The 22,164-nt window shown below is 39.1% G+C and overlaps 1 protein-coding gene across 2 annotated transcripts in view; it reads left to right on the top strand.

Annotated features, from left to right (window-relative positions):
• The window catches only part of dyrk1b (dual-specificity tyrosine-(Y)-phosphorylation regulated kinase 1B), a 98,426-nt gene that overhangs the window by 31,686 nt on the left and 44,576 nt on the right, over positions 1 to 22,164 (top strand). Inside the window, exon 1 of one of the 2 annotated variants that reach the window (XM_015016973.1) lies at positions 6,057 to 7,574. The exons of the other annotated variant lie outside the window; for it this stretch is intronic. Coding sequence (XP_014872459.1) covers positions 7,472 to 7,574 — 103 coding nt within the window. The 5' untranslated portion in view covers positions 6,057 to 7,471. Of the gene's footprint in view, positions 1 to 6,056; positions 7,575 to 22,164 lie in introns of those variants that run through there. 2 annotated transcript variants of the gene reach the window in all.

Raw genomic sequence — 22,164 nt, 5'->3', positions numbered from 1 at the left:
GTTGATGCCAAATTCTGACCCTACCATCTGAATGTCACAGCAGAAATCGAGACTCATCAGACCAGGCAACATTTTTCCAATCTTCTGTTGTCCAATTTTGGTGAGTCTGTGTGAATTGTAGCCTCAGTTTCACGTTTTTAGCAGACAGTAGTGGCACCTGCTGTGGTTTTCTGCTGCTGTAGCTCATCCGCCTCAAGGGTCAACATGTTTTGCGTTCAGTGGTTATTTGAGTTACTGTTGCTGTTCTATCAGCTCAAACCAGTCTGGCCATTCTCCTCTGACCTCTGGCATCAACAAGACATTTGTGCCCACAGAACTGATACTCAGTGGATATTTTCTCTTTTTCTGACCAATCTCTGTAAACCCTAGAAATGGTTGTGTGTGAAAATCCCAGTAGATCAGCATGTGAGCTGCTGCCTTGTGATTGGCTGATTCAACATTTGCGTTAAACAGCAGTTGAGCAGGTGTGTGTATGTATGCATATCCATCCATCCATCCATCCATCTTCTTCCGCTTATCCGGGATCGGGTCGCGGGGGCAGCAGCTTCAGAAGGGAGGCCCAGACTTCCCTCTCCCCAGCCACTTCTTCCAGCTCCTCCGGGGGAACCCCAAGGCATTCCCAGGCCAGCTGAGAGACATAGTCCCTCCAGCGTGTCCTCGACCTTCCCCGGGGCCTCCTCCCGGTGGGACGTGCCCGGAACACCTCACCAGGGAGGCGTCCAGGATGCATCCTGAACAGATGCCCGAGCCACCTCAACTGGCTCCTCTCGACGTGGAGGAGCAGTGGCTCTACTCTGAGTCCCTCCCGGATGACGAAGCTTCTCACCCTATCTCTAAGGGAGAGCCCAGCCACCCTGCGGAGGAAACCCATTTTGGCCGCTTGTATCCGGGACCTCGTTCTTTCGGTCATGACCCAAAGCTCATGACCATAGATGAGGGTAGAAACGTAGATCGACCGGTAAATCGAGAGCTTCGCTTTTTGACTCAGCTCTCTCTTCACCACGACGGACCGGTACAGCGCCTGCTTCACAGCATGTATGCATATATGCATATATATTAAGATGACACTTAACATGATCAATATAATTTTACTTTTTATAGGTACTGTATTTTCCGGATTATAAGCTGCACCTCCAAAGTTTAAAACAAAAAAACAGTAAACATGCACATATAAGCCACAGATATCTCTGCCGCTCCAGGTTTTCCACAACAATGCAGCAGCAGCAGAGGGGAGTGGACACCCAAAATCTGAGTCATAACAGGTCAATTGAATATCACATTTATTATGGTTGGAAAAAGAAAAAGTTGTTATCAGGATCAATGTCAGTTTCAATATCTTGCTGATGATAGTTTCTGTGTTGGAATACGGGTAGCTCTATATTCTCATAGGCCGTGATCTGTTGCATGTTTCTCTTTCAGAAGTGAGCGTCAGCTATGTCTGGCTGTCTGTCATACATTGTTGGATAATTTAGGGGTACTAGTACGTGGATGGGTGATCAACTTATCATAACGTAGGTAAGCGATGTCCCCAGCAATGTTGCCAAGTTTAGACTTAACTGAACTGATTACGGTAGTTTCTGAACGGTAACTAAACCTAATTCCGTTTTAATGAGCGCTTTCTTCTATTTCCAATTTTGACTTCCAATGATTCACTTCCTGCTAAAGAGCCCCCTGGTGGTTGAAGAAATATCCACATATAAACCGCATGGTTCAAAGCTTAGGAAAAAAGTGGCGGCTTATAGTCCAGAAAATACGGTATTTGTTTGAGTAAAATGAACATTGTTCTTTTATTCTATGAACTACTGACAACGTGTCTCTGAAATTCCAAGCAAAAATTTTGTATTTATGTGCAGAAAATGAGAAATGGTAAAAATTATGAAAAGGATGTGGTGCTTTAAACCTCAAATAATGCAAAGAAAACAAGTTCATATTCATTTAGAAACAACAATACTAATGTTTTAACTCAGAAATCAATATTTGGTCGAATAACCATGAGGTCTTCAATGGGGTTCAGTGCTGTGGTCTCTTCATTTTTTCCAGATCTGTATATAGGTATGTGTGTGTGTGTGTGTGTGTGTGTGTGTGTGTGTGTAATATATATATATATATAATATAAATTTTTTGTGTGTGTGTGTTAGTAAGTACATTTGTACCTCCTAATTTTTTAAGGTAACTTTCTTCTGGCATTATAACTGCCACCATCAATAGGCCAGTCTTTTTTTAATTCCATTTGCCTGTGTCATTCTTTGCTCTTGCTTTCGGCTCTGTGGCACCACCAAGTGCTGAGAAAGAGAAGGTTATCTCCGTGTGTGAAGTGTTCCTCCACTTCTTGCTGAAAGCACCCTGCAGTAGTTGCATGGTAATTCTGCTCCTCTATCTTTCCTCTGCATCATGTTTACCTAGCAACAAGCATCACCCGCGGCTGGCCATTCTATTGGTCATTTGAAAACGCAAGGGGGACCAATGGCAGGGCTGTTGCCATGGTACAGTGTGTAGTTGCCGGGTGGAATTTTGCTGCAAGGCACGTGAGTCTCAGAGTCTGCTTGCCTCCTCCGACTGGGGTTGTAATCTCCACTGTCTGGCCATTAGTACAATTGAACGTGATTTAATAGAAGCCAATCAGTAAATCCATGAAGGGAAATGCTGATTTTTATTCAGTATTTGAGCCATAGCGTAATATTAGGATATTCCACAAAACATGTTCAAGAAAACAAAATGTTTTGTATTTTTCAGTAAAGATGGCCAAAACAAGTAACAATAAGGAAATTAAATATTTTATTAAATTAGTATAAAGCGCTACTGTGACAGAGAATATATCCTTAAAAAAGAAAGCACAGCTCCCCAAATCTGGTAAATCAAAGTGTTTAAAGATAAATAGCACAAACTGCTGCTGATTGTGTTGAAGGTTTACATGCAGGAACCTAATGACTGGAGGAGCCTCTGCACTGGGCAGCTCTGCACTGTGGGTTGCAGCTCCTGGAAGCCTTTTCAGGTTAATTTGTTTAACTTTGCAAAAATCCATTGACATTTAAATCTAAGCTTATATTTGTCTCTTTTGTCTGTTACAGTTGGTATTTAATTGACATTAAAGTTTTGTGGTTTCTTTGAAAGATGTTTTCTGAGTAACAGCTGCAGTGTTTAAAATTTTTTGGGGAAAACCCCTTTATAGTTTCCTGTGAATCTTCTATCATCAGTAACATACTTGCATGTAGAAAAAATAAATATCTGCTGGGAGTCTATATATGGAGTCTAATGCAAATGTGAAGCAGTGTAGTTATTTAAATGTCTCTTCTCATTTCTACCATCCACTGAAACAGAGAGTGAATCTGACTGAGTGGACCTGGCCGCTCTCTCCTTTTGCCAGCCAGCGTTCCTGGTGAATGTTATTCTGTTGGAAAACTCCCCTATCCAAGAGTGGAGTGACATTGTCAATAATAGTGAACAGTACTTTTTCGTAAAATATCCACCTCATACATGCACTTCGTGTTGACACTGATACATCAGTCTAATATTCCCGATATATAAATGAATGAAAAAAACATCAAAAACAAAACATAAATGTGGAACATAATGAACATTGTTTTATGTCAAGAGTTAGTCTAGGCTGCAAACCATCTCCAGTCTAAATTTGGTGGATAGGAAGAACCTCTTCTGAATGCGTTTCCTACCTTTACAGGAAACTATTGGTGTTAGAGCTTCTTGTTCCAGTTTTTAGTGATAATGGATGAATCTTAGAACCTAGGATTGTCTTGAGAGTTGCACTCTGTCCTGTTCTTTGAACATAGGACAACCTCATGTTCGCTGAGGTCCTCATTGAACCTTCCAGACCTCCATCATACTGTTATCTGTAAATGCAGTACTTGAACTGATTTATTAAATACTTCTCATTCATATTTACTAACATATTCCAAGGATAAATACACATTATATTAATTATAAATATAAAAAAATATCCAGTGGCACAGGCTTAATCAAAAACCTTAATCAATAGCCTTACTGACTATTGTCAGTAAGGCTATCAATTCCAAAAAAAAATATCAATTCCAAAATTGATAGCTCCAAAAAGCCATCCTTTTTGGAATTTTATTTAAAATATAAATATATAGCTTTAAATACTGACCCACTGTTAACTGGTAGAGTGGGGTGATGTGAAAACAATTCTTCCAATCTACTTAGTTACATTCAATTCCACATTATAATTGAGAAGAGTTGAGTTGAGTGCAAAAATAAAAGCAATAAAAAAGATTTAGCTGAGCTAAATGCTTCTTTAGTGTCATGGGTTGAATTATTTTTCACAGTAGGGTATGATAAGAAATTAACTTAGTAAATTTGTTGATCAACAGCACATTCCTGAGAAAAACAAGCCTGGTTCTCACAGTCAGATATTTGTTTCTGAGCGGATCCTGAGTTACAGTTAGGGGTGAGTGTTGCTTTAAGGAGTTGTCAGCTGGTTTATGACACCGCTGAGCTGTTCCCAGGCAGCATTGTGCCTGATTTAGATGGAATGCTCGGATAGCAACAGTAACAACTAGCTTTGGCTGGTTGGCGAGGAGAAGTCAAACATCTGAGCTGTAGAGTCACTCAGGAGCATGTGCTTAAGGAAGCTTTTTTTTCCTTGCTCTCTCCCACTCGCTGGCTCAATCTCCAGCCCCACCCGCTCTGTCTCCACGTCCTTCTTTCCATTTCTACCTAACATCTTCAAACTATTTCCGCGTCGCTCCTGACTCGCGCCGTTAAAACAGACATGGAGAACTGAGCTAGGAGCTCCTCCCACAAACCTTGCCATTACCCAATTACAGTAAGGGATGGGACTGTTAGCAGCCAATTGGGCAGGAGTTGCCTTACCGCCGGGTAGCAACAGGGCCATGGGAGGATGCGTGGTGATTGAAGGTAGAGGCTGTTTCTAACCGACTACATGGAAGTTTAAAGTCCTTTGAAAAACTAAACAAAGTGAAACGCTGTTGGCCACGTGGACGCAACAATTCATTTTGCTTGTCATTTTTGGCTAGCATTGGTCCTTTTGAGAGGGATTAACATAAAAACGCCAGTCTCAGTAACATACATGCGTTTGCAAAAGGGAGGGCGGAGGGTTCAGGTTACAGAAGCATTCATACACAGCAGGCAACAACACATTTGTAATTCAAAACTTTTTAATGTGTCTATTCTAAACAAAAAGCAAACTCTCCAGACAACAGCAATACAGAATATTAAGATGAAATCATCGTTTGCAGACTCTCCTCAGAGACGGTTTGATGATTGTTTAGAGTGTGAGGAAAGAGGTCGTCTATGCATGCTTGTATATAAAGTTCCAGTATATTTATCCCGCTGTTACTATAAATGGAGAGAACGGGAGAGGTTTGCTTGGAGCGGACTACTGCAGCCAGATGGGGCCATACCTCCCCTTAGCTTCAGTGTCCATGTCGCTTCATTTCCTCCTATTAGCATTAGTATTCAATTTTGTGTGATGATTTTGTTGTTATCGTTACTTTTTCTTTGGTGTCTGTGCTCGTCGATGTGACATGAGTGTTCAATGAAGCTGCTTCATGTAGTGGGGCTCCGACCCCTGCTGCGGCCAGTGGTTCAGTCCTTTAGCAGGGTGGGGGAGCCGGATGGCAGAGGAGCACAGATTCCGACTACAGCGGAGCAGGGTATGGGAAACGGGCGAGAAGCATGACTCCAAATCGCCCTTGTGATGGTTTCCACCTCGAGGGAATAAAGTAACCGCCTCCGTTCAGAGAAACACAGACATGTGCGGGCACTAAGTGCGAGGAAGACCGCGGGGTTCGACAGGAGGAGGCCCGTAAAGAGGCTCTCTGACGCGCTGGACAGAAAGCTCAGGAAGTCCGGATTTGGTTTCTTTTGTCCCCCTTATGGCAGCTCTGACATTTCTTTGTGAATTTACATGCGCGTGATTACCTCAAATCGTGAGTTTCTTGTGGATTTGTGTGATCTTTTTCTTTTCTTCTTCTTCTTTTTTGTTTATTTTGTTTTTTTGGTGAACTGAAAATAGCGGCGGAGTTCAGCGGCGCAGCGCAGCGGAACATTACGGCACAAACCAGTATACTGGAATTCAACTTTTGATTCCCGATCTCTGGTCGACTCATCTATCCAGGAATAGGAGTACTGTGTGCGACACGTCTTTCATGAGGATCGTGACAGTGGAAGTCGGGAGAACTTTTCGACCTTTCTCTGTATCAGCAACAAGTTGCATCGGTTTGCTTTGTTTGTGTTTATGCAACCGTCGTTCACAGCAACCTTCCGTGCAGTTTTGGAGACTACATTATTTCTGGGTTTTGGCGCAGAGTTTGAATGTGTGAATGAGATCTGAGTGAACTGACGCACGCACGCACGCACACACACACGCACGCACGCACACACACACGAAGCTCTCTTGAAGCGGGATTTGTGGAAGCAGCACCGCGGGCTGTTTGGGTCAGCGGATTAATCCAATCGGTAACAGCTCTGTCCAGTGACTAGTCTCCCAGAAAGTCCCAGTAATCAGAGCTATTTTTAGCGTAAGTGATGGGGTAAAAGCAGGCAGCAGGAAACCTGACTCCCCCTTACCCTTTTCTCTTCCAAAACCTATTGCACTTGCTCGCTCAGCCCGTCTGGCAAAATGCAGGGCAAGCCTGGATAGCACTAGCCGAACCTAAAGCAAGTCAATGTCTTAAAAGAAAGAAAGAAAAATCTGCAAAAGTTTATCCCAAATTTCTACCATTGGTCTGTTTTTCTATGGAAACCTAGTGACCATGTAGCCTTGGTAATTTGAGAGTTCTAGAGAAGTTTTATTCTATAGCCTAAGGCTTCACGGTCACGTAATGCCTCCTCTGGATTGAAACAAAAATAAAATTAAAAATGAACTATGCTGGGTGCTAACCTGGACTAAGCGAACATATCAGAAGCAACTAAAGACTATGCCTTTATCTCTTGTTTGCTCTAACTCTTAATCACAGTAGAATAACAGAACTTTGTTTCCTGACTACCTGATAGACACCAGCGATCTGGAAGCTCCAGCCTGCAGACAGAATGCATGAAACTGCCGACTCCACCACAAAAAGCTAAACCTACAAGCCAAATATTTTATTTCCCTATAGTTCCCAAATCCACAGAGAAACAATATATAAGTAGAGTGAGAGATCTATATCTATAGTGTAAATCCACATAAAACAGAGATTACATCCTTTATATTTTTACTTCAGAGAGACAAGCTGCCTGTACACCTGTTGGTTGCCTTACAAATAAGTCACAAGCAAACCGGGAGAGGAGAAAAACAAGCCAGAGAAGAAGGTGCCTTTGGACTGGTTGGACAGTTTCCCACCATTTCAAGCTTGAGATGTTTAGTTGGATGTGAAGTGTTGAAGTGAACTCTGGGATTGGAAGACTGACTCTACCCTCCAAGTCCTGTCTGTCAGTCAGAGCATTTCCACTGACAGTATTTCTCATCTGGATTGAACATTTGCCAAGTTTTTCCATGGTTGTCACGTCATCATCAGTGGACGACAAGACTGTACCTTCATGCAGGATGGTCCAATCAGAGCCTTGGATCACCTCTACTCTGCTTCGTAACAACAAAAGTTAGTACACACACAAGTAACACAACCCGAGTGACTGACACCATGTTCATTCTGTGCCATCATGCCGGGGTTTCTTTGAGTCCCGCCTTGTGTTTGAATGTTACTGAGGAACTGTTCTTTTTCTGAGCATAGGCTGGATAGAGTGAATGTGTGACTGTCGTAGTGTGTGTATGTAGTGTGTGTCACTGATGTGTAGTGTGTGTGTTTTAATATTGCAAGGAAGTTGACCCTTTAAGGTCAAACAAGTTAGCTTTGCACATTGTGCATCTTGATCAGGTATATCTGGATCTGTGTGTGTGTGTGTGTGTGTGTGTGTGTGTGTGTGTGTTTGGGGGTTGGGAGGTCTACTAAGTAATGCAGTTAGTGAGTGGATTTGTGTGACTATGCTTCTTTGCTTGGTTACCTTTCAATTATTTGTGAATATTATAAATCTGTCACAAGAAATGTTCATATCAATGCAATTTAAGTAGTTGATCAGAACCCGAAGGGGTGTAAACATGACATGGATGTCTGCATCTTCTCCAGTTAAAGCATACTGTACAACCACACATCATACCAATAGTCTTTCTGCTGAGCAGATTTGAATCTTGTAACTAATCAAAGAATCAGACTGTTTTAATGAGCCACAGAGAAAGATAATGTAAGGCTCATTTAAAATGTTGAGTTCAGTAAATATTCTTAAAGAAGTGACAACCAGGCTGTGTCACATCTCACAAACATTAAAGAGGCGCTTTCTAAACAGCTTGCTGTGCTAATGATCACACCTTCAACAGGTGATGAGCTCTGGTTCTCACAATGGCTGTGCAACCTTTAAGGTTTTACTAGAAAAAGAAAGAATTTCAGCTCCCCTGCAGAAATATAAACAGAATTAGGTCAAGTTTAGTACTATCTTATGGAATAATGAGGTGCAATTCTTTTTTTTTTTTTTTTCATTTTTTATTTTAATTTTTGTTGTAAAAACTGTGAACTGGACCTTTTAGTATGAAGCAGGTCCAGCATTTCTGTCTTTAGCAGAAATCAATCCATTAACATTAACAGAGAATTCCAGAAAATGTGTGACATATTAAAGACCAAAGGCAGCAGCTGCTGCAGCACTGCCTGCTTTTGTGTAGAGATGAGACATTGTATCATCCTCCACTTCCTGTCTCATCTGAGCATTGAGTTGATCACTGGAGGACACAGACAACAACTTGCTGAGGATAGCACTCAACAAGTCTGCTTGTTTTTAGAGCACTGAATGTGATGCAGAGTCAAACGCTGTTCATGGTTTTCCTTCCATGAAATCCCACGGATCCTTCTGGTAGGACTCACCCTTCTGATTCTGTAACCCTGCTGCATGATTGGCCATCACTGTTTGGGAAGTGATGGTGACATTGATGCAGCTCTGAACTGGGAGGTGTTTAATTGAAAGAGATGTCAGTAGTGTGCTTATTTTTTTCATGGTGTTGAAACAGTAGGGAAGTATAAATATATATCAGTTATCAGCAATAACTGTTAATATTGGATATCGATACCGGAACAAATGTTCCTACTGGTGCATCACGAGATATAATATAAAGCAGAATGGAGAGGATGGCTATCTGGCTAGCTGACACGTCACTAGCCAGGTTTCTCTAGTGAAAGAAGTTCACACGGCTGGTTTATCTTCAGTTTTCTCTCTGTGTACAGAGATTAGTTTAGAGGCAGTTTTTTTCATGGTTTTAGGTCAAACTCTCTAGGTTTAGAGATTTGACCTAAAATCTCTAAACCTGCTCCTCTGGTTGGGTTTCCAGCATAGATTAGCAAGGAGTCCTACCCAGGTAGGAACTGAAGCAGCTTTGTCATACAACACTGAACCTGAAGCTGCTGATCCTGCTCTGTAGCACTGGCTCCTGGTGTTCATGGCCATGACCTCACAGTAATGATGGACTTGTTCTTTGGTACTTCATGTTCACTGAAGCAGTTTTTCTCATGTTAATTTTCTTCTCCTTTAGTTAAGGCCACATCTTCCTCCAGCATCTAACAGACAAACTGTTCAATTCAATTCAGTTTATTTATATATCACTAATTCACAACGTGTGATCTCAAGGCACTTTACAACATTTATTTCAATGCAATCACACATACATTCCAATTGATCCTAGTTATCTTTTGACTGTTGAACTGGACCGCTCAAGGTCGCCAAGTTTCTTTTTGCAGCTCAACAAATCTTTTTGATAAATATTACATTACCAAGACACATTAAAACAAACCTTTACATGGGCTCTTTTTCTATCTTCGTCTTTCTTTTCTCTCTCCCTGATGAATTAGTCTATTTTTCCGACATTATTTTGCTAACTTATCTTCCACGGAGCTTTGGACGTTTGGATGCGCTCTGCACATTGTAGCTCTTACCAGTGAAGCGTGACATACCGTGGCCACCAGGGGGCCCTCCAAGAGCAATTTCTTTATTATTTCATTTTGTCCACATAACAAATGATTTCTACTTCTACATACAATAAATATATATTATTGTAAAAAAAAAAATCACCACTTAATACAATTGTGTGTTTTTATTATTATAATGACATAGAAATCATTACTAAACAAAAACAATCAGCTACACTGAGAGGGCCCCTTAGTGGCCCTGGGGCCCTAAGAGGCAGGTTAGTTTGTTTATGCCTTGGGCCGGCCCTGATCCATGAAACCCTTCTGGTGTGATAAAGCCTATATGCTGCTGTCTTCCATGAAACCTTTGTTGTTCTGACAACGGTTCATATGAGCATAATCAGTTTTCAAGGTGAGGCGTGTGCACGTTGTCTACTGTGTCTGTTTATGATGAGGAAAGTTTGGATTTTCAGAAATCCTTTTAAAAATGGATCTATTGGTGTATTCTTGGCAAATTTAGAAAGTGTGACTCAATTGTCTACTTTCAGTTTGGCCTCTTTTGCTAGAAATCACAGGAACAATGGATCCATTTATTATCTGGTTTGACTGTCACAATTTCAAATCAAGTAAAAAAGGAATAACTGCAAGGAAGTGATAAACGGTGTCAAAAACAACATGAGCGTCAGTTGTGTAGGGTCAATAAACCTGGGCTATTCTCAGCATGCATTAGGATGTTGATGTCTGGTTATAGAAGTTTAGAAGGTTTTATCATCAACACTTGCTTGAGCACATGTTTGAATTTTTTAAAATTGTATGCATGTAAAATATCTAAAGCAATGTTGAGAAAACACCCATGAATAGCAGTCAAGTTCAGATTACTATTCGAGTAGCCTAAAACTGTTTTTTCTCTAAGGAAACGCAGTAGGTTGCAGAGAGCCAATATATTTGACAAATATATGAAAATTAGCCATAGTATATCAAGGTAAATGTATGCACTTGTCCCTATCTACTCAGATTTACTTTGTAGATTGCAATAAATGGAGTGCTTCAAAACTATTACTTTACAGATTTTATCTCTGGCCAAAATAACTAACTCTTTTTATTTTTTTTTTCTAATATAGTTGCCAGATCTAATGGAAGCAACTCTTTGGTTCATTAAGAGCAAAACCAACTCACCCATCCACCCTAACTCCCAAAATTCTGAGCAGATAGTTTTTAATCTGTTAAACAGTTAACATTTTACAAGTTTAGCTTCCTTTATTCCTCTCTCAGACAAGCCATTTCTTGAAAGTGTGCCACTTGTTGTTGAGGTGCTGCTGGCTTAGTTGGGCACAGGTTGATTGTCAGAATATCTTGAGTTTTTGATGTGAACATTGTTCGAAATACAATCAACATTAGCAGATGTATCTTAGCTGACATAGTTATGGAGTGGTTGTTTTAACTATTGCTGTGCTGAGGTATGGCAGTTGACATCCAACCTCTTAGCTAGTGTTTGTGGGGGGGAAGGGCGTTTCTTGCTGGAGAACACTTTGAACTCCAGTTCCTCTAAAACCATGAAAAAAAAAAAAAAAAAAAACTACAGATTTTCTGAGCCGTGGTTCATTGAAACTACGTGTGCTCTCAGGTGAGACTGCAGAGAGGTGATGACAAACGGATAAGTTGCAGATTTCTTTTTGACAGTTAGAAAAATTGTTTTCTTAATTATCAGAATACTGTCAACTCTAAAAAAAAAATCAAAATACCTGGTTGCCTCAAACAAACATAGGCATCAAGTTCAATCTACCTGTCCTGTCTGTTAATGTATTGTGTCTTAATCGTATGTGTTTTTGTGGTTTGAAGGATATTGTACAGCACTTTGGTGCAGTCTGTTTTTAAAGTGTTTAGAGATTTTCTATAAGCTAACCTGAAGAATGCCCATTTAAAACATGCAGTATTATTATTATTATAATTATTATTATTAATGTTGTTTTAGCTTCATTCGTTGCCCTAGCCGAAGGAAAATCGAGAACTGGTTCTGTTCAATTCCTTGGAATCGTTCATCTGCCTAACGATTTCACACTCATCGATTCAAATTGCGTTAGACGTATTTGCGTGATGACGTATTGTATACGTTCAGTAGTTTGATTTAGAAAATATCGAAGATGGCGTCGCGGCGGAGGCGCTCCAAAGTGTGGTTACATTTCACAAAAAAGGACGATTCCAGAGCCGGTTGAAACATGTGCAGCGCTTTAATCACAATAAAAGTACAAAGAACCTCCAACATCCTCAAACAGAACACACAGCATGCGACTGAATTGTATGAATGTAAAGCGTTTGTACGTTACTTAGCAACATGAAGTGACTCGTGGAGGGAATATCTTCGAGCACAGCGTCTCCTACCATGAATGTCCCAGGTAACGAAACTCCTCCAGGTCCTGGTTCTTTTATTAATGGTAGCCCCACTCCGTGAATAATCTCCATCTCATTAACTTTCACAGTTATATTCAGTAAATTACAATATGAGGAGAGGATGTTTGTCCAATTAAAATCGCCTTTTGAAAATAAGCTTTGAGCACTAACATATTTTTATTAGACCCACATTTATTAGACACAAAGTACGCGTACGCGGTCATAAAAATTTATCTGCGCGGACATCCGGCGGACTGAAGTGCATCCGAGTATGTGGGGGCCTTAACTCAGTGAGAGTTGATAATGCTTGAAATAAGTAATTAATTCAGAAATAAGTAAGTAAGTCAGTTCAATTTAATTCAAAAATACTTTTTTGATTCCAAAGGAAAATTAAATGTTGTCAGTCATTAATTAATATTGACAATGATGATGTGGACAGACTTCTGCCCCTCGTTCTCCAGTTATTACTAATGGTCTAGTAGTGTATGAGGTGCACAAATACAAGTTCCTGCACAGTGATGGACAACAAACTGACATTTAAATCCCCGGCTCTGGAAAGTTCACCAGAGGATGAATTTCCTCCGGAAGTTGAGGAACTTAAATGGTGATTGTATTTTTGTGAAAGTGTCTTACAGCTGTTTTATTGAATTTGTCCTCACTTTCTAATTTTTTTGGTTTGGCTTGTTGAATTAAAAAAACAAAACAAACAAACAAAAAAAACCAAAACAAAACCCAGTGACTTACCAGGTGTTATCATAGAATGCAGAAAGATCGTTCTCATCCCTTCTAGCAGAACACTGATAGCCTGAAGGTGTGGCAGACTAAAATATGTATTTATAAGCAGTAATGTCCCAAGTCTTACTGTTGCTTCTATTGTTATTGGTGGTTTTTGCAGTGAAATCTTACTCAGTTTAGAGTCAGTTTGTTTGTCCGGTGGCTGAGAGAAAGGAATGGCAAATTCTCATAGAATTCATGCAGATGACAGAAAGGCTTGATACAAGATGTTGGTCCATCCAAAGCAATGGCTTCAAAACCATGCGCCATGTGTAAAGAAGCCTCTGACTGAAGATGCTCTGTTTACCCACGACAGTCTAATGAAGATGATGGTCAGGGTTGTCCAGAGTTTTCTTGATTTTATGAAGAATCTTTCTTTGCTTCACCATCTCCAGAGGTTCCACAGTCGTCCCCAGAACAGAACCAGCCTTCTTTATCAGGTTGTTGAGCCTTTTTATGTCCCTGGTTCTGATGCTGCTGCTCCAACAGATGACGGATGAACAGATGACGCTCTCAACAACAGACTGATAGAAGATCTGCAGCATCTTGCTGCAAACCTTGAAGGATCTTAGCTTCCTCAAGAAGTCCAGTCTGCTCCGTCTCTTCTTATAGACAGGAGAGGTTAGCTGTTCAGACTCAGACATGGCGTTAACTGATTTCAATGTATTATGAAAATAAATATGGAGATGCATCTCTTTTGATATTACAAAAAATGTTAACTTATTCACTTTATGATTTCCTGCAAAGTTGAACCAACTTAAATGAATTGCTTCTATGGGTAACAAGCAATTCAATTAAGTTTATCCAACTTAATTTATTAAGTTTAACCAATTCAATATATTATAATCATCCAACTCAATTTGTTAATTTATTTTAAACAAATTTATTAAGTATGTTTAAAATAACAGATTTAAGTCAGTCTTACTCAAATCAGTTAGTTTGCTTCAAAAACAGTCATTTGACCATTCAAAGTACTACAACGTACACTAGAGTCACATTCACACACCGATATCCACATTGACATGTGACAGGAGGAAGCTGGAATCGAACCTACAACCTTCTGATCACAAGACGACTACTCTACCCACAGAGCCACAGTCGCTTACCTGGGAAGCTTGAGTCATGGTGCCAGACGTAGGATACAAATATGGTATCAAACTTAATTATTTCCAGTAAAGTCAAAGTAAAAAGGTCATTTACAGAAAAGATTTGTAACTTTTAAGTAAGAGTGTATTTACTCTTACTTACAATTATAAGTAAATAGAGTATTAGACTGCAAACTAAGAAGTTTGCAGCCCAAAATATGTAGTTTGGAGCTAATTAAAAGTTTGAGTTGACTTTCTGTAGAATTAAGTCAAAGAGATTTTAAATCTTTATTAGAACAAAATAAATTATTTGAGTAAGACTGACTTACATCTGTTATCTTAAACATACTTAATCAATTTGTTAAATAAAATTAACAAATTGAGTTGGATGATTGTAATATATTGAATTGGTTAAACTTAATAAATTAAGTTGGATAAACTTAATTGAATTGCTTGTTACCTGTGGAAGCAATTCAGTTAAGTTGGTTCAACTATTTTATTTTTAGAGTGTAAGTTTTGAGTTAAATGAACACAAAAAAGTAAGATGTCATAGCAAAAGCAAAAGAATTAAGTGAAATTAATGTAAATAAGATAAGATGAACTGCAGCCCAAAAACACTTTTTAGAGTAATAAGACTTCTTTCACATTTTTGTCACTTAAAGAAATTGATTAAAAAAAATAATTTTTGAACTTGAAAAGGTAAGCGTTAAATCAGATGAAAACTTGGTTGTCTGGAAATGAGTTCTTGTCTTTTTCTGGTCAGTTTGTTACATCAAGTTTTTCTATACAGTCATTTAAGCAACATATATGCTTGCTAACTGCTACCCACTGAAAGATGACTAAAACGTAACAACAATATTGCTGTTGCGTTTTAGTCTCACATGCCGCAGCATCTCAATACATCTCTGTCTCTCTTTATTTGACTTGATAGGCTGAGATTTTGTCACAGATTCAAATTAAATTGTATAAAGGTCAGTTTCTATTTAGGTAAATACTCCGTGGAAACCTTGAAGTGTCTGTTTTTAAAGTCATTCCTGACAATATGATCATTTTACAATGTGAAGAATTGCTTTGTGCTGCTGATCTACCAAAACCAAGAGATGGTGATCAGGTTTTCCTTCATTGTAGAGCCAGTTGAACATTCAGTTGTCAGTAGTCTCTTGTCCTCTGGTGTTGATCCTGTCAGTTATATTTAGCCTCAACTTAAGAAACCGTATCTCAGTCCTGATACTTTTGAAAGTTACACACCTATTTCTAAACTTCCTTTTGTCTCAAAAACTCTTTAAAAAAACATAGTTCATAAATGACTAATGGCATTTTTAGAAGGATGTGGTATTTTAGAGGTTTATAGCTTTATGTAGCACATAATCTGCCCTTTTATTAGTTTTGAACAATGTGTTTTTAGCAGCTGATTCAGGTGTTCTCATTGTGCTTCTAGATTGAATTCCTGCCTTTGACCCAGTGGCTCAATGCCTTACATTAGCTCAAACTTTTCTGGTTCAGCAAATGATATCTGTCCAACTCTACGTTTATGTCCTCTCCTGTCTCTCATTAATGTGGGGGTCCCACTGGACTTAGTTTTAGGCCCCCTACTTTTCTCTTTGTACTTGCTTCTTCTAGATTCTGTCTTAAGGAAACATGGGGTTTTCATTTTCTTCACTGGTTACCTGTACATTTCAGGATCTGTTTTCTTTATTAGCTTTTAAGTCTCCTAATGGTCTGCCTCCCCTTCTCCTTTATCTTTCTGAACTGCTACAGTTACATACAACAACTGTATGTAACTGTATGTAATCCCCCTCCTTCCTTAGGTCTGCCAACCAGCAGCTCCGTAATCTACCAAAATCCAGGCAGAAACTACAAGAGACCAGACTTTAGCTGCAGCTGGCCCAAATTGGGCCAGCCTGGCTCCACCCTGTCAGCCAGGCTTCTTCTCGTTCTGGGTTTAAGAAAATTCTTAAAACATATTTATTTGCTGAAGCCTTTTCCTGAGAGGTTATCTCTATCTAAACAATATTGTTATTTTAATTAGTCTATTTTAAATTGTCTGTGTTCACCTTGTTCAGTTTTTATTATTATCATTTGTATATGTACAGCCCTGTGTTAACCTCTGGTTATTTTAGAGTGCTTTCTAAATAAAAGTGGTATAGTGTTGACCCATACAGCACATTCAATCCATTGCTGAGTGTTTTAGATGCAGATACCTCAGCTTTATTTTCCTCTTTATAGATTAATAAACTAACCTGTGCTCTTTACTTGATGGGTTTTGTTTGTTCACCTTTAAAATCTGAAAGCAATTTTTGACTCTTGTTAATCTGGAGAACTGACTGAGCAAAAGTATGAGATGCTGGTTATACTTGACATGAGCAAAGTTACATGAATGGATGAAAATCTGTTCAAAATTGTTCGTTAGTATAAAAGATGTTTTGTTTTTTCTTGTTTGTTGATGAATATCTTCATTTTTTGTTGTGTGTGTGTTTCCATAGGGGACATTTGTCATTCAAGAATGGTATTAAGTTATAAAGCTATCTAAAATAGTCTGTTTTATGCCAACCAATGTCTAGCCATAAGAAAAGTCAATCATCAGTCGATCGATCGATCAATCAAGTTTATTTCTAAACCGCCTCGTTTTGAAAGGCAGTAAAGTAAAGCACTTTACTTTTGATGTAAAGTGCTTTACATCAAAAAACACAAAAATAAAAAGGTATAAAAAATGCAGTTAACAATTGAGAAACCAGTGAAAAAACAAGTGCCATCATCAGAATCATCAATGTTCCATTTAATATGGTTCAAAATCAACTATAAAAAACAGGTGAGTTTTTGGCCTTGATTTAAAGGAACTCAGTGTTTTGGCTGTTTTGCAGTTTGTCCCAGATTTGTAGTGCCTAGAAGTTTAGTCATTAAACCTTTTACCAAAATGTATCTATGTATTGTGTGTAAAATTGTGTGTGTGGTGTGTGAGCATGTGACATAAGTGTGTAAGTGAGTGAAGTTAGGCTGTTTGAAATGATCTTGGCATTTTGCTCATCTCTCTAAATCAGAGCCTCGTGTGCAGTGCTCACGCTGTGCAGGTGTGTTCTTTTCAGCTTGTTGGGGTTGGCGCTCTCCTGTGGGGATGGCCCCTATGGATGGAAGATTCATGGCGTCTGTGTTTGAGTGTGTGTGTGTTCAATGTTTGCTTTACTGGTTGGGGTTGGCCTTGTAGGTGCTTGTGGTGCTATGGTGGGTCCATGGAAATGAGATGAGTTGGGAGCTTGTTGGCATGTTGGGACTGTTTCATCCTGGGGTTGTTCTGATTGGCTGGCTCATTTGGACCATGTGGACTCTTTCTGGCCCTGTATCTGGATGGGGCCAGTGTCTGGGCCTGGGTTGTTCAGGTGGTGCCCGACTCTTGTACAGGCTGGTTGCTGGTTACCCTTTTGGGGGGACAATACCTGGACCTGATTAATTCAGTTTAGAGAATGCATATCAATGTATGGCTGCATTTAATAACTTAATTAATATGATCATTATTAGTGAAATCACAAGTAGTAGTTTTGATTGAGTAATTAATCTTTTTTGCTTTGATTTTTGTGTTTTGTGGTGTACAAAAAGCAATGTCCGAAAATATTTGATGAAGTTCTAAACTTTCGGTCTTTATCTTAAAAGAACTGGTCTTGACTTCATCCCTGCAGAGCCGTGTCTTATGGGCCTAATTATCAAATCAGCTGGTTTTCTAAAAAGCATAACAGTTGTCACGATAGATGGTTCCCAAATGACACTATGCGTCCTACATCTGGGTACTCTGTCACCAAATGGATAGTACAGAATCAGCTTGCTACTTCATTGATCCCATGTAAGAGAACCACAGTGGATTGACATTGAATATGTCCTGAAATCAAGGGTTTATCACCTTTGTTTGATAAAACAAAGGTGAAACAAAGGTGTTTTAAAGGGGAACGCTGTCTTTTTATATTCAAAGTGACAAAATTGTACCAAGCCGTTCTGTTGCAACCAATAGGAAAATTCAACTGCAAAAGAACTGTTCGACTGAAGGGGCCAGTGGTCAGATAACTTCAGGCAAAAGTATGCCGAACTAAAAGAACTATACAAAAATTTCAAAATTTTCCCAGAAAAAGATAAATAAGACAGAACCCTAAATAACCCATTTAGCCTGTCATTCACAGGTTGTCATTCACAACGAGAGGACCCAAATTTGGGTCCTCTCGTGAATGACAGGTTAAACAGTTTATCAGCAAAAAAAAAAAAAAAAGCTAATAAGAGGGTGAGTTTCTATTTAATTTAAAATTTATCCCTGCTGAAACCATAAAATCAAATTTAGCCACATTGTCATTCTCAATAAACAAATGTTATTTTACATCTATGGTTTGTGGCCCCCAGCCTTGAAAGTCTGGGGGCCTTCAGCAGCAGCTTAGTTCATTTATGCCTTGGGTTGGCTCTAAATGTGATCAGCATTGCATCATGTCTTAAGATCCACTGGCTGATTACTTTATTGGGATTTAACAGAAGTGCAAAAAAATTTATTTTTATTTAAATTGTATTTTTTGTCTGTTTTTAAGACTATAATTGTGTGTTTTAAGTATATTGTCAACAAGGTCCGTCCAGTAACAATATAAATACATTTCCTGTCAGCATAATAATTTTTAATACAAAAACATGGTGGATTGCCTTGGCGCCCTGACTACTGGGCTTAGTAAGTTTTCTGGGGGAAACCCTGGAGTTTATTAGCAGTGAGAAGGTTTCTAAAAATAACCAAACTGTGGCACTGCCCGCCAGTCAATAGTGTATTGAACCAATTACCGTAAAAATGTACTTTGTAGGCAAACCCACAGACTTGTATGACAGATCCATTTGCACAAAATATGAAATTAAACTATAAAATGTACATGTTTAAATACACATTTCTGCTTGATGCAACATCCGCACTTGAACAGAAAAATGACTGCTGTACTTCAGCAGTCATTTTGATAACATTTTGATAAACAGAACTTGCCTAAATGTACATTCTAAATCCATCAAACATAGCATGTAGAGAAGACGGCACACTTACAATGCACACAATAGAGTTTGTTTGTCCCTGTACGTGTTTCACAAGAAAGACTACTTTCACCATAAATGTGGTGATCTGGTGTTTTAGTTGATAGACTGGATTAAATTCACCAAAGTCTGATTAGTTTATTATGTAGCTTGTTGCACACTTATGTGTATGTCAAACCTGCTTGGAGTGAAAAGCCTATCATGTGTTTCAGAGGACATGGACGGTATAGAGCTTTGGAGCTGACGTCACAGCGTATGACGTTTACGTCGCTCGGCGCCATGTTTGCAGCCCACAGACCAAAACAAACTAGTCACAACACCGGTGTTTTCATTGTATTACCGACCGCAGCAAAGTTGTTTTGCAAATTGGATACTGGATATTCTCCCTCCGCGGAGTAAGGGACGTTCAGCTCAAGGTTGATCCGATTTATGAACGCTACTTTCGGCCAGCTGTTCTCTACCGATGCCTCCTGAAGCGCTCGGAGGTTCACATAGGGACCGTCAGTTTCCAAACACTCCTGTAAATAAATGCTTTGTCTTGTGACCAACTGATACAAAAAAGTGGTAATTCATGCTATTAAACGAGGCACACTATCCTCTATAAAATGTTTAAGTCATATTTAATATTTTAAATAATATTAAATGTTTTCTTTAAATAGCTTCCAAATCATGTGCCCCATTAACTCAAAATCTGTGTGAAATCATTCTACTAGACTGTATAAATGAGGCACACTCATCTTTATTACATTTGAGCACTTTTAAATATTTTTTTCAGCTATTTCTTTAGTATTTTTCAATAGCTTCTAGGTCATGTTACCTATTAACTCAAAATCTGTGAAATTATTCTACTAAACTATATAGATGAAGCATATTTTTATTCCATTTTGACCCCTTTTTTATTTTTTAACCAAATTTATATTTAAAAAATATTTTTTTAAAAGTTCATAAAATATATTACCTCAGATGATAAGAACATTTGTAACCTGTAATGTTCAATTACATAAAATTCTAGGACTGGATCTATTTCATTACATGTTCACTTACCTGAAATATGTTAAATACAACATATTTATTAAAGTGTGGTCTATTTCATAAAATGTGTCACCTTTATTGTTTAATTACACATTAAATGTTTAAAGATGGGCTTTTTCATCTGGTTTGTGTCATGATGTGGCGGTGGACACAAACGCAGCAGGCAGTGGACGTACTTTATGTGGATGTTATTTTAATGAACAAAATAAACTAAATCCAAAATCCAGGGAAAACAAGGAAATCCAAAACACAATGAAACAGGATACGAGGGATAACAAAGGTAACGTGAAGATCTAAACCAGTGTTTCTCCACCCTTGTCCTCACCCCTCCCCCCCTGTCCTGCATGTTTTAGGTGTTTCCCTTCTGCCACACCTGGATTGTATCTCTGGGTGATTAACAGGCTTCTGCAGTATTTAGTCATGCAATAATTTGAATCAGTTGTTCTGGAATAGAGGCACATCTAAAACATGCAGAGCAGGGGGGCGGTGAGGACCAGGGTTGAGAAACACTGAAGAAAAAAACCTAACTAGTATTACTAATATCAAATTTTTATTTTAAATGTGATTAATTTCTTCACCTGTTTACATGCAACTTGAAGTGCTTGAATCAAATGTTTCATGAATGTTTACCACATGAAATTATTGAATGAGAGAAAACGGCCACTTCCAACTGTACACATATTCCTGCAGCCTTGCTCAGCTCCTCTCCCGGCATTTCCTCCTCAGCCTCTCCGACTTGCTCCTCTTCTACAGCCTCTGGAACTGTGTTTCCATTATTTACCTCTTCTGGGGTAAATAATGAAAACAGTCTCTAACCTGTTGATGGTTTTGCTGTATCGCCTCTTTAATTGACGCGCCTGTCGGTCCGATGTTGTGGCGTTTACCTCACTGACCCATATTCAGCGCTGGACCCCAGTCAGGATTGAGCTCATCCATTTCATACGTCGGTTTGCCTTGAAGAGGACATATCAGAACACATCGCTATTAAACATGTAAATCTGATAACACTAGTAAAATAGTTTACTTCACAATAATGCAAGAACCTCGATGTCCACTGACAAAACTCGGACTATGCTACATAAACAATATTACCCCGACCTAAACAAGGTTGACCCACTTAAATGAACTCAACAGAAACTGATCATGAGTACACCCGGACAAAATCATAGCAAAATAAATTATGACACAACACCAACAAAGCGAATTTAGACACTCACCAGAATAGAAATGTCTGGAGCAAACTTGTAGGTATCTGGGGATGTTGGAGAAGGTAATATCAGGACGTCTCACCGCTGATACCAAGACATTTGTCTTCTTTTTGTTATCTCCAATAGCTTAGCCTCCTCGCGTTGTTTCCAAGCAGAAAAATAGTGAAACAAAGTCCGTTTTACATCTTTTTACCGTTTCAGTAGTGTGATCGGACCTTACACCCAATAACGCAGCAAGTTTGTGCCATAGCTAAAATATCTGTGAGAGAGTCGTTTTTGTTGGTGGCAACAAAGATGGCGCTGATACCCCTCCGACTAGAGCAGTGACGTCACGCTCTGAAGCTCTATTACCTTGTTTTTGATTAGTTAAACGGAGAGCAGTCTCCTGAGTCTACACTGCAGCTCCCCCTGTGTTGAAGAGTGAAAGATTCCAGAGCTTGTGTTAACCGGTGGTCTCCCATCCAAGCACTACTACGACAGAGGAATTCATTCCTGCCTGTAGACATTAGACTTTACAATGTCCAAGTCCGAGAAACTTAAATCTAATTTTCTCTGCACTCTTTTATAGATTTATAGATTTACATATTTACATGTGCATGCTCATTTATTTCTTTACTTATTTATATATGTATTTAGTACTATTAATTTCTTTGTTTCAATTGGAAACTTCTCATCGGAGAGGTCAAAGGTCACATGTGGGGTACCCCAAGGCTCAATCCTAGG

This window comes from Poecilia latipinna, unplaced genomic scaffold, assembly GCF_001443285.1.
Source record: "Poecilia latipinna isolate Pla-1442-1.1 unplaced genomic scaffold, P_latipinna-1.0 Scaffold2086, whole genome shotgun sequence".
Lineage (NCBI taxonomy): Eukaryota > Metazoa > Chordata > Actinopteri > Cyprinodontiformes > Poeciliidae > Poecilia > Poecilia latipinna.
Note: the sequence above shows the minus strand (reverse complement) of the source record. Positions and strands in the feature narration are given on the sequence as shown.